Source organism: Takifugu rubripes, chromosome 13 (genome assembly GCF_901000725.2).
Source record: "Takifugu rubripes chromosome 13, fTakRub1.2, whole genome shotgun sequence".
NCBI lineage: Eukaryota > Metazoa > Chordata > Actinopteri > Tetraodontiformes > Tetraodontidae > Takifugu > Takifugu rubripes.
In genome coordinates this window covers 13,982,167-13,995,028 of record NC_042297.1, presented here as the reverse complement: position 1 = coordinate 13,995,028, position 12,862 = coordinate 13,982,167, and the positions used below count along the sequence as shown (strand labels likewise).

General features: G+C 44.4%; 1 protein-coding gene across 7 annotated transcripts; it reads left to right on the top strand.

The window, feature by feature from the left end:
* The first annotated feature begins 13 nt into the window (after positions 1-13).
* LOC101075468 (paired amphipathic helix protein Sin3a-like) lies at positions 14-12,850 on the top strand. Of its 7 annotated transcripts, none has more exons than XR_003890584.1 (22): positions 15-490; positions 2,039-2,255; positions 2,427-2,585; positions 2,696-2,802; positions 2,891-3,209; positions 3,282-3,533; positions 3,623-3,775; positions 4,062-4,217; positions 5,066-5,152; positions 5,237-5,355; positions 5,433-5,658; positions 6,027-6,143; positions 6,565-6,803; positions 6,915-7,098; positions 7,223-7,805; positions 7,889-8,058; positions 8,170-8,343; positions 8,423-8,515; positions 8,837-8,931; positions 10,649-10,697; positions 10,980-11,187; positions 11,279-11,418. XR_003890584.1 is itself a non-coding variant. In XM_029846603.1 (22 exons), the coding sequence occupies exons 2-21, from the start codon at positions 2,061-2,063 to the stop codon at positions 10,667-10,669; spliced, it is 3,474 nt and encodes a 1,157-aa protein (XP_029702463.1). In that variant the 5' UTR covers positions 16-490; positions 2,039-2,060; the 3' UTR covers positions 10,670-10,697; positions 10,980-11,121. The 7 variants fall into 7 exon arrangements, 5 of the variants coding, with proteins under 5 accessions (XP_029702462.1, XP_029702463.1, XP_011608255.1 ...); XM_029846603.1 differs by lacking the exon at positions 11,279-11,418 and adding an exon at positions 10,441-10,465 and having other exon boundaries at positions 16-490; positions 10,980-11,121; XR_965022.2 differs by lacking the exon at positions 11,279-11,418 and having other exon boundaries at positions 16-490; positions 10,441-10,697; positions 10,980-11,079.
* The last annotated feature ends 12 nt before the right edge of the window (positions 12,851-12,862 follow it).

The window sequence follows — 12,862 nt, the reverse complement described above, 5'->3', positions numbered from 1 at the left end:
CTTTATGTTGTCAACACTGTTCATTTCACTTGAAACTGGCTCTATTTATAATATACTATTTATACTAAATACGCATACATTTTACTAAATATTACGAAGCATGTTTATGGGAATATTTATTCGTTTGAACATTTATTCCAATTGCAAAATGTGCCTCGAACAAACTCAACACGGGCAACCCGGAAGTCTTCGTACAGACGCTGGCTCTTTGCCTTCATTGTATTTGTTTTCATTCCGAAATTCTGACCAATCACAGTGCGCTGTGGGCGGGGCCTGACCCGCCTCCGTCCTGGACACGCCTCTATGTTCAAGGAACACCGCTTCATACATACACTGTTGTTAGCGACGTAGCCGCAACTGCAAATATTATTTTGCTAGTATTTCACGCAACTTTTTTCTGTCACGGCGGAGAAAAATAGACGCGGAGCAGGTTAGTTGTCGGTACCGTTTTAGCGCTGTGTCGAATTGTTGCTGGCGGCAGCCCTGTGAGGTGAGTTAATAGGTTCGTCGGGCAGTACTGGTGGGGTTAGCTGTTGTGCTAACGTAGCATAGAGTTGCCTACTGCTCGATAACCTTGCCGAACAGACGGGAAAAGCAAATCAACACCAGTAGTTTTACCACGATGTCTTAATGTTAGCCAGCGTTTACCTCCCATTGCAGCAATGTGTAGAATTCTCTTCTTGGAGTCGTCCCATTGTAGCACCGACAAGTTATTCTATTAGCTATTCCAAGTAAGGCTAGCAAGCTAAGAGTGGCGACCATGAATTAACTTTAGCTGACATGCTAGCGCTAAGCAGATTGACCTGACATAGCTACATTTTGTGGTAAGTTATTACATTATAATTGACTGATTTGGGTAGGATTCTTAAGGAATGTACCGTTTTGAGGTGAGATGTGGTTTTGCAATAGCGAAAATATCTTTCTGTCGAACTTCTCTTGACTTAATGTTAATTTTGTGTCGCTTAAGTAGCTTGAAATCAGGGTTAGCTACCTGTCGTTCTGATCGAGCCTCATAGCACAATGTTACTGAACCTGCAACTTTAGATAAAAAAACGATATTATGGTGGTAAACCATGTGTTAGGAACTGAGCAGCCGGTGTTGATATCGCGTTGTCAGCTGCGACGAATCATGGCCATTTGCTAACGTCACTTAGCCACCTTTAGCTCGTCTCGGTTTTTAAAGTGTTGAATTCCCTTTACTGTGGTTGTATGTGATAACCAAAAAAAAGCGACACTGCTTGATTATTTGCGGCAGCTAGACATTTATGGTCCGGTCGCTTAACTTTTTCTGCTACACAACTTCGCAGTCAAACGCTAACACCAGGCTTACGAAAGCGAGCAGCTCACCAAAAATCGAATGGCGTGAGACTCGGTGTTTGGTAGAGAGGGGGAGGGGACGAGGCAGCGTTACAGCCGGAGAGCCGGCGCAAGTGTGCCCGCTCAACGCGGTCGAGAAATACGCCTTTTTAGGACCTTTCACATGATTTCGGCTTCTTTCGCCGCCCGTTCTTTCAAAGATCGCGATTCGGCGAACGTGTTGGGAGCCGGAAAAGCGTCAGATACGGTTTTTGGCGAGTTTCGACCGCACGTTCAGGCGCCGTCTTTTCCGAGGCTCCGCGTCCGCTGCTCCCAGATCAGCTGCGTCCAAGCAGCGCAGGGACCGTCACCAAATTACTGGTCCCCTTATACGCGTGTAGCTGTGCTGTCATTAGGGGGCTTCATTTTGCGTAATGCATACATGTTTTAAATCTTACACATTTTACTCATAAAGAACGCTCTTCTCAGTACCTGTTATTTTGAAATACACACACTTATATGCTGAAAGGGTGAAATACATATTTTTAGTTGTCTCGTGTTGTTTCTAATAAACAGTTTCACCCATTTCTTTGGAGAAGCGTTATGTAGAGTCACCTAGATATATACTAAATAAGCCTTATACACACTCATATGTCCTTTTCTAGGTTACAAATACATGTATAAGACAAAATCAAGTTTGCAAATTTCGCCCACTGACCCTTTGCTGTCGATCTGGTTTTAGCGCCTTTGAGCATGCTCGTACAATGAAGAGGCGCGTGGAGGACCGGGAACTGGTATTTGTGCCCCAGCAGCAACAGTCGCATCATCCAGCAGTTCAGGGTATTGCAGAGAGTTTTCAACAGCGAACTCTCGTCTCAGTGCCTGCGATAATCGAGGCAGCCGCAGACAGCATGCAGCCGTCCACTGGGATCCAGTATTCTCTCTCTCATAGCTACCAGGTAAGAGTTGGATAAACTTATTCAAGTGGACAAAAAGTACCCACAACCTCTACCTGAACTGTCGTGAAAGTTATGCTGCTTCTTCGCTGTCTAACCATGCATGTCTATCTTCAGAGCTGATGAGTATTAATCCTAAATTTCAATTTAATGTGATTTATTGTCCTCCTAAAGAACGCATCTGGCCATGGACACGGCCATAACGCAGCCCCACTTGTTGGCCCCCACGGCCACAGCCTTACAGTGGCCCAGGGCCCGACTGTTGTCCAGGGTCCCGTTCATCCTCCCACATCGATTACTTCAGCACAAGGACAACAGTTTCAGAGGCTGAAGGTGCACATACATTTGCAAATACCTGATGAGGACACTTTACACATGAAGATAATATGGGTGAAGTTTGAGAATGAAATTGGCAGTGAGGTGATTTATATTTCAATCTCTAGGTTGAAGATGCCCTGTCCTATCTGGATCAAGTGAAGCTTCAATTTGGAAATAAGCCACAAGTGTATAATGATTTTCTTGATATTATGAAAGAGTTTAAGTCCCAGAGGTGAGTACTATGACTATCTATACCATGCTGTTGCGCACTTATTGTATATTTTGAATGCATTAGACATTGTCTTTTTTTGTTACTACAGTATAGACACTCCTGGAGTCATCAACCGCGTGTCACAGCTATTTAAGGGACATCCCGATCTTATTATGGGTTTTAATACTTTCTTGCCACCTGGATATAAGATCGAGGTCCAAACCAACGATCTCGTCAACGTGACAACTCCGGGGCAGATCCACTACATCACCCCACATGGCATTTCGGTTCAGACTGTTCCTGCAACTGGACCATCTGTTCAGGCCTCAAGTCATCCTCAGCAGCAGGGTCCTCCACAGGGTGGCCCCCATACTGCCAGTAACACTCCAACAATTCCCACCCAGCCTGCTCCAAATAAAACCAGCAAGGTAAATAAAGTTCTTTCTTTAATTAATTCTGTTGCATTTGAAGTGATCATGTTTTTCCTCTCCTCTGTCCAGCCCATTCATTCTCCAGCCCACACACCCACCAGTCAGCCCAGTCCATCCATCCCAGCCTACGCCTCACCGCGATCACCCACAGTTCAGCCCCACACTCCTGTCAGCAGCACACCGTCCAGTGGGCCTCCTTTCCAGAACAATCAGCCTGTGGAATTCAACCATGCCATTAATTATGTCAACAAAATCAAGAACCGCTTCCAGGGTCAACCTGATATCTACAAAGCCTTCCTGGAAATCCTGCACACATACCAGGTAAGAAAGTCAGGCACGTGCAGTAGTGTTTTATATAAAGCATTCTAGGTGCTTTTTGCCAACCCAACAGATCTTTTTTAATGTCACAGAAGGAACAGCGGAACGCTAAAGAGGCAGGAGGCAACTACACCCCAGCATTAACTGAACAGGAGGTCTACACACAGGTGGCCAGACTCTTTAAGAACCAGGAGGACTTGCTGTCAGAGTTCGGACAGTTTCTTCCTGATGCAAACAGCTCCATTGTGAGTCTTTTCTGACTTAACAGCTAAGTATCTGTTATAACAGCTAAGTATCTGTTATAACAGCTAAGTATCTGTTATAACAGCTAGGTATCTTTCCGACTATCTTAAACACTACAGTTTTATAGTGTTTCGCAACTGTGTTGTAACATTTTGCACTAAGATGCTAAATTGTTATCAATGACGGTGAATACCAACTAGCCAGGTCTTCAATGTTTGTTTGAATAAAACTCCACATTTATATAATGTTTTTATTAGCGAGATCGTAATCTGTGATTTTTAAATGCAGCTCCTGGGAAAGGCAACACCAGACAGAGCAGAGTCTGTGCGTAATGATCACGGTGGCACAGTGAAGAGGCCGTTACTGAACACCAAACAGAGGCTGAGCCAGAATGGTCTGGCAGTCAGGAGACCTGCTGGACTGGGACCCACACCTCCTGTAAAGGTACGCATCAAATTACACATGCTTTAGTAGCGATGGGAACAATGAATGGAGAATTTCCTAGTCCTAGGTTCATTGTGGGTATATGTAGCACCAGAATTTGAAGTTTGGATTTTACACTGCAAATGATATGATAAATGGTACCGTGGCAGGAAAAACACATTTTTTTCCTGGCGTGTACATGTATGAACTGGTCCTGCCTGAGTCCAGAACAGACAGAAAGCAACATCTCTGCATGCTGCTGATAAAACACGACTAGTACTGCCTGTTTAGGTTCAGCTGCTGTCATGACTCTCCCCTCCACCAGAACACCCCCCCCCCCCACATCCATTCACCATAAACGAGGCCACGCCTCCACCCTTCCACGCTACCATGCCCCTCTCTTTATTAGTATTTAAAGCTACAGACATCAAGATGGCACATCCTAAGGAAAGCTCGTTTTGGGATGGGCTGTCGTGACCTCGGATACAGTATTGGGCAGCTGCTAAAGCCTATATAATGAACTCCAAAACCAGCACGTCACAGGGCCTTTAAAGCTAATGGATAGACTCACAAGTATGTTTCTAAACATGATCAGTATTCTTGTTAAAAGCTTACGAAACATATACAGTTAGTGTTGCTCTGTGTGTTTGATTTGAGTTCTGACAGATTATTATGAATCTTCCACACTTGCACATCTTTTTCCTACATTTACTATTTTAAAGAACTGAGCCCAGTTGACCCACATATGACTGGTTCATATTGGATGACAGGTTAATGTTGCCTCTGGTGCAGCCTTCCTGAGACACCATAGAGGTTCCATTTTGTCCTATTTCACTTTTGGTTTGTCACTTTGTTGTGTAATCTTCCAGAAAAAACCTAAAATAATGGGGAAAGAGCACAATATGAATGATGTCAGCAAACACAGCACCAGTACAGAAACATTGTTCTTCGAAAAGGTCAGTACAGAGTGTTCAATTATGTGTATGAGGCCAATATTTTGTGAAGTAATGTGCTTTTTTTTCTCTAATTTTGGCCAAAAGGTAAGGAAAGCTCTTCGAAGCTCTGAGGCCTATGACAACTTCCTGCGCTGTCTTCACATTTTCAGCCAGGAATTAATTTCCCGTGCTGAGCTGGTGCAGTTAGTGATCCCATTTCTTGGGTAAGTTCAAACACACATGTTGCTGATTTATACCATATAAAATATTTTGTGACCTACAATGAAATTTAATATTACAGAAAATTCCCGGAGCTTTTTTCATGGTTCAAAAATTTTTTGGGCTACTGGGAGTCGAGTCACGGTGAATCGAGCCATGCAGAGAGTTTACCCAAGGAGCGAGCAACAGAGGGCATCGCCATGGAGATTGACTATGCCTCTTGTAAGAGGTTGGGACCCAGCTATAGAGCACTACCAAAGAGCTACCAGCAGCCCAAGTGCACCGGAAGGACGCCACTGTGTAAAGAGGTACAACAGTGAAGGAAACAGCTGTGTCAGCATGTCTCACATAGCAGCTAAACACAACATAGCGTGTGTTATCTATTATATCGTAATTGCCTACAAAGTTTCCTAGCCTAAAACGCCATGTGCACATCCTACATGTGTAATCATTCAACAAATTACCTTTTGTGTACAGAGCATCAAGGTGATGCCGGTAGAGGATTTATCCATTAAAGAACTTTTTGTATGGAAAGATACTTTAGCAACGCGCTGTTGTCACACTGCTGTCAGTTTCTTATTACTTCAGAGTCCCTATAACATTTTTGCAGCTTTCGTATTGAACATGCATGGATTTGTGTGAGCTGCCGACTGAACTGATCTGTGTCCTGTTTCAGGTTCTGAATGACACGTGGGTTTCGTTTCCCTCGTGGTCTGAAGATTCTACATTTGTGAGCTCGAAGAAGACTCAGTATGAGGAACATATTTATAGATGTGAGGATGAGCGATTTGAGGTGAGACATACTGTTAGGGTCATGGTTATGTCTAATATTCTTATTCTTAACTGTACACAACCCTTGACTCACATCAACTTTGTGATTATAGATATATTACCGTATATTGAGGCACTTCAGAGCACAACTAACCAGCATTACAAAAAGCTGGTTCCACACGCTTTGTATATGGGCTATAAAGTTAGGGTTGGCTCGGACTGTGATGGGATTTCTTGTTCTAAAATAGCTGATCTCACTCTGAATTAAGTGGTGGTGGATACCTAAAGAAGTTAATATTGATTTATCACACCAGTAGCTATAAATTTAAGTAAAAATATTAAGCTATGCTAACTCCTGTCACTTTAATAGATGTCATGGGGAAAAAAGGAAATTTAGATGGATTTAGTTGTCGGTGATTTAACTCTGGCTGCGCCACCTTTAGCTGGATGTTGTCCTGGAATCCAACCTTGCCACAATACGAGCCTTGGAGACAGTGCAGCGGAGGCTTTCCCGCATGTCTGCAGAGGAGCAGCTACGCTTCAAGTTAGACAACACAATGGGAGGCTCTTCAGAGGTCATCCACCGAAAAGCTATCCAGAGGATATACGGAGACAAAGCCCATGACATCATCGATGGCCTCCATCGGAATCCAGCTGTGTCTGTTCCCATAGTGCTGAAAAGGTTCTGACTCGTTTCTTTTCTAGATGTAGTATTTTGTCCACTTGGATATTAAGACCGTTTTGGGGTTCAAAGTTCCCTTCTCTGTGCATGATGTATTTTTATTTCTTTCAGATTAAAAATGAAGGATGAAGAGTGGAGGGAAGCTCAAAAAGGATTCAACAAAATCTGGCGGGAACAGAATGAAAAATATTACTTGAAATCTCTTGACCACCAAGGCATCAACTTCAAGCAGAATGACACCAAAGTGCTGCGTTCAAAGACCTTACTCAATGAAATTGAGATGTTGTATGATGATGTAAGAACCCACATTCAATAACTGAATTCAGCTTTTTGCTCAATGGTCACTTTACAGTATTTGGTGCTAACATCGAATTACAGACTTTAGAATCAACCTCGCTCTGCTCTCATCCGCCCTGCAGCGCCAAGAGCGAGCATCAGAGGAAACCGCCACGCCTCCGCTGACTGGCCCGCACATGAATCTGGCCTACGATGACAGCCAAATACTGGATGATGCTGCTGCGCTCATAATCCATCATGTCAAAAGACAGGTGGGCATCCAGAAAGAAGACAAGTACAAGATCAAGCAGATCATCCACCACTTTATCCCTGACCTCCTGTTTGCACGGCGGGGTGAGTTATCTGACGTGGAGGAAGAGGAAGAAGATGAGGAAGAAGACGTAGAGTCAGACGAGCACAACCCCAAGAAGCACAACGGTCTGCTGGGCAGCGGCCTATCCAAGTCCAAGCTCCTCTTTAGCAACACAACAGCTCAGAAGCTGCGAGACACAGACGACGCCTACAACCTGTTCTTCGTGAACAACTACTGGTATATCTTCTTTCGTCTTCACCACATCCTTTGTTCGCGTTTGTTGAAAATCTACGGGCAAGCAGAGAAGCAGATCGAGGAGGAAACCCGAGAGCGTGAGTTGGAGCGCGAAGCGCTGGGGATCAAGAAAGATAAAAATGAAAACCCAGCCATCCAACTTAAGATAAAGGAACCAAGTGAGTGATACCAAATATTAAGCCGGGTCCTAATTTCACACCTGTGGTCCTTTTCTCTAAATACATCTATTTTCTTCCTGCAGTGGATGTCGATGTTGAGGACTATTACTCCATCTTTCTGGAGATGGTGCGCAATCTTTTGGACGGAAACATGGAGCCAGCTCAGTACGAGGACTCACTGAGGGAAATGTTTACTATCCACGCCTATACAGCCTTCACCATGGACAAACTCATCCAGAACATTGTCCGCCAGGTAATTCGCTCCCACCTTCTGATGGAGACAAAGGCTACTGCAGTTAGCCAAGTATAAAGTGTTGCTTTGCTAACATGTGAGGTTTATACCATTGGCTGTCGATCCCTCCAGCTCCAACACCTGGTCACAGATGAGGTATGCGTGCGTGTAATGGACATGTACCTGAGCGAGTGTTCCAACAAAGCCACAGGAGGCACAGCGGCGACACAGTCTGTAAGGGCCACTGCAGAAGGGGGCTACCATCGCAAAGCCGAGCAGCTCATGTCGGATGAGAACTGTTTCAAGGTCTGACAGCCGGTGTTCTTACCTGCCTCGGCGTGTTTCCGCAGCGTGTTCACTGACAAATGCCTCTTATCGCTTCTAGTTGTCATTTGCAAAGAGCCGAGGGTCCGTCAGTCTGGCCGTAGAGCTGCTGGACACGGAGGAGGAGAACTCTGACGAGCCAGCAGATTCTGAGGTAAGAAGTTGTGATAAAGTCCTCCTTTACGCTTCTGTGCGCGTCTGCATTCAATCCAACAGTCCTTCAGTAAGTGTTGGTGTGCTACTGTTAAAATAATGAGCTCATAGAAGCTAATCTAAACACTTTGGTTCATGTGAATATTGGCATTAAGGGCAGCATATCGAGATATTAATGGTCACCACTTCATCACAATCTAGCTTTGATGATGAACAATATGGCTGGTCCATAAATTATAATGCCCACTGTGGTTGTTATTTGAAATAAAATTGCGTGTTGGTATTTTAAGGGCTTAGACATGTTCTACTCTGTCCTCCACAGAGGTGGTCGGAATACTTGGGACGATTCCTGAACTCGGACTCGGCCTCCATGGAGCTGCGTGAGCACCTCTCCCAGAAGCCCGTGTTCCTCCCCAGGTGAGGCCTGAGCTCCTTCTTGTGTCCTCACCTTTAAGCCCCTTGTCCTGCCGAGCAGCCAGACAGGCGGTCTGTTTGCGTTGAGGTAGAAACGGTGGCTGTTCTGCAACACTCAGCCGGCTGGAGCACGTTTGATAAGATTTATTGGAACAGAACGACTCCACAGATTTGTGAATCAGCTGTGAACGTGACACTTTCAGTTTCTTCTGTCTCACATGGAAAATGTTGCACTTTGCTAGGCCAGCTTTTTTTTTTCTACAGAAAAAAAGATGAAACAACTTGATTCTTTTAACTGGAGTTTGTATTTATTAAAGGAGGGCTTTGATTTGCCCTTCAGCAAGTAACGGCTGTAAAAGTTATGTTTGAACCATTTTCCTAAATTGGATTTAAATGATTTTCCTTTTCACCCGTGGAAACAGGAACTGAAAGAAACACAAGTTGAGCATGTCCTTTGTTTTCCCTCTTTGTGTTTGGCCTGAGTTTTGGTGATTGCTGCTCTTGTGCTGGACTTGACTTTGTTAACGAACAGTGACGTGACGGTTTCTTTTCCCACGCTAACCGTACCCTCTGTTTATGTTGGGATCACAGGTCCTGTGCACACCTCCATCACTGTTTACAGATGTGAATGTTGTTTAAAGCAACCAGTTGTTGTTACCCATTTTCAGCAGCCCCACTCAGATTGTTCAAGCGGCTCATCACCGATTAGTGCTCACATATTTTTAAAAACTCTGCAAAACTACGTGAACTTGTACATAGGTGTAGCATTTGTAAATAAAATGATTGTCTAAATTGTTTTTTCCATGTGGGTGTATTTCTTTCCCAATAATGGGAACCGCGCACGGAGGTGTGGCTGTGTGTCTCGTCACCACTGAAGTGAATCGGGGAGCGTTTGTTCTGCAAAGATTTTGTTGTTAAGCCATTCATCTGTCAGGTTTGGTGTTTAAGCTTATTGTCAAATTTGTGTGGGTTCTTTTGTTTGAACTGTAAGATGCCGACTCGATACGCGCTGGTATTGGCCACGTCACGCCGCTGGCTCCAGCCGAGTGCTGCACATAACCCGCCATCGCCCTCTGCCCGGTCTCACCTTTGAGATGGCTGTCCATGCTCATACACATTTCAAAATCAGTGGGCCCGCCCATACGTGACCACCTTTTCTCCCCATCAAATCTATGAGAGATCAGCAGCACAAGAGGTGAAAAAGACTTGACAAATATGATCAGTAGCAGTAAGAAAACTTTAGTTTTTTTTATTATTATTATTCTTTTCTCACCCGTTGTTTTGGGTCTTCATCTCATAATCACAGTGCTGTACATCGTCGGTGAAAGTTTGTTCACATCAAAAATTCTCTCGGCTCATAATTTCGATTGGTACCCGACCAGGCAGCAACTCTGTAGTGTTTGTTTTTGACAGTGTTTTTTTATTTATTTTTTTTTTTTAATTTGAAATTGGCCTCACTGTCATGTCTTTTAAGTGGAGCCCTGAATGCAAAAATATGCTTCATGGTTTCAGTCCCTGCTCACCTGTACCCTCTGGGGTAAGTACACATTTAAAACTTTCCTTCAGGTGGGGTTAATAATTGCATATTTCTTTAATCTGCACAAAATCAGGCTTGGTTTTTCAATGGAAGGATAAATATTCATTTCTGATGGTATGTGGTTGTGCAACAGAAACGCACTGTACAGAAATATTACCACTGCTGCCTCTGCTGCTCTTATAGATCCTCATTATCCACGAATGATTTGACTCCCTATCTAATTCTGAAGCTGGTGAGTTTGCAGTGCATGGGTTTAAAAAAAGAATTTAAAAAAAACTGTTTAAAGGGACAGTCCTCTCAAATTTGACTCAGTCGTTTTCAAATTTTGCCTCAACATGTTTGCTTGCCCAATGTTGCCAGTCAAGGCAAACAAACGCATTCCCTATTTTTTTGTAAAATTTGTGTGAACTTTCCCTGTAAACTTGGCGCACCCCTTGTTGTGTGCCGTAATCAGAAGTTTGGCTCGGTGGCCCGTTAGTGTCGCTGATCGTCGCCCGTCTGCTTCCGCCCTCAGGAACCTGCGACGGATACGGAAGTGCCAGCGGGGATGGGAGCGGCTGCAGCAGCAGAAGATGACCAGGGTCCCCTCTGACAAGTCTCTGGAGGACAACGGCGAGCTGAAGATCGAGTGCATGTTCAAGCTCAACACCTACAAGATGGTCTACGTCTGCAAGTCAGAAGACTACATGTACAGACACACGGCGCTGACACGAGCTCATCAGGTGAGCGCTGGAAACACTTCACAGACGTTTCTCTGCCTGTCTGGAGGCACTTGGATCTGCAGGTGATTAGCGCTGTCAACCTGTCTTTCAGTCCCACCAACGGGTCAACACTGGTCTGCACAGACGCTTTCAGGCCTGGCTGGACGCCTGGGCCAAGGAGAACGTGACCGCCAACATGGATGCAGACACCCACAAGTGGCTGATGGGAGATAACAAAGAGGGTCTGCTGTCCTGCACCACCACCTGCAACCCCGAGGTCCTCCACTATCTCAGCGTAAACAAGTACCGGGTGAAGTACAGAACGCTGTAGCCTCTGTTCTCCAGAGACGAAACACCACTGTCTCCAACCCTCGTGAGGAGGGTTTTCAACCTGCTGACGATGGATCCAGTTGCCAAAAGATTGTCCAGGAGCTTTCGCTGCAACTTTGCCATTTTAGTGGGAACCCCACGTCTCCCAATGAACCCAAAAATGTGTGAAATCCACCTTTTTATGTGCAGTCAATGCACAGAGAACAATTGTTAATCCAAGAGACCCTGGTTAAGAATTCTGCAAGTTAGCGTTGAATTGACGTCTAATTCTCTTTCTAAAGAAGAATAAGCAGTTCCATTTTTAAAGAGTGTTATCAGACGTTGGCTGTAAACCTGTAGAGCCTGTGGATGTTCCTCTTTTTCGGTGGTTATGGTGTATTAAAGCACCGTGTTGCTGTAAATATTCAACACCTCTGCTGACCGATGTTCAGCGTTATTAGAATCCAGCCTAATAATTTATGACCACCTACACATTTAATGTAAATATTTTGTTTTATATCTGGATTTCTTTTTTTCTTTTTTAAATCTGATGATTATGCCGTGTAGCATACATAAACATAGCATCAATCGTTAGCTAGAAGCTGCAAAGGAGTTAAGAAAATGCAACATTTCAGCTGTCTTCTCTTTACCAAAGGAGAGTTCTTCCTTGTTCATATTGTCCCTGAAGTCCACTTTAGGTGTTTCAGCCTCTTTCTGCACATTTCTACCTTCAGTAATCTGTGTCACTGTCGCTCCTGTCGCCAATCTTAAAGGGATTGAATGTAGCTTGGCTCCAGTTTCTTCTGTTGAGAATACAGTCTATGACATTGTAGTAAGTTCTGCAGCCCCGGATCGGGTTGGCAGGACGGCGCCCCCGCTCAAGTGTGCGCGACTTGCCTCTTATTTTCTGTGGCGTTGGCAGTTTGTCGCCACGCATCCATGATTGTGTCCGGTTTCCTGTCTGAACAAGCAATAACCCGACACTCGATCAGTTCATTCACCTTCTGTGCTGAGCTGCAAGTTGTATTCCCTTTAGAAGAAACAAGCTGTTCTATAAATCCGCTCTGACTCGGCCTCCTGTCTGGATGAGAAGAGGAAATTGACAACGCAGGCAGCGTTTTTCCACAGGTTGGAAGGTAACGACATTCCAACCATCCCTCCTTTCAGATGGAATGTTCACAGAACCAGTTACGACAATCTTTAAATGGGTTCTAACCTTTTGGTTTATTTTTCTATTTGCTGTTGGTTATGGAGACAACGAAGCCCGGTCCAGCTGATTGTATAGAACCTGGTTTGTAAAGTCTCTCTTCTTCTTTAAAGATGTTGTACATGAGTGTTAGTATGGTGTTTGGCATTAAACTGTCATTTAACTAGAGACAAGCGGTCC

Coding starts and splice junctions, on each gene's coding strand:
- LOC101075468 (XM_011609953.2), top strand. CDS start 2,061: ATGAAGAGGCGCGTGGAGGACCGGGAACTGGTATTTGTGCCCCAGCAG. Junction 3,776..4,061: donor CTGATGCAAACAGCTCCATT/GTGAGTCTTTTC, acceptor TTTTAAATGCAG/CTCCTGGGAAAGGCAACACC. Junction 7,099..7,222: donor TTGAGATGTTGTATGATGAT/GTAAGAACCCAC, acceptor TCCGCCCTGCAG/CGCCAAGAGCGAGCATCAGA.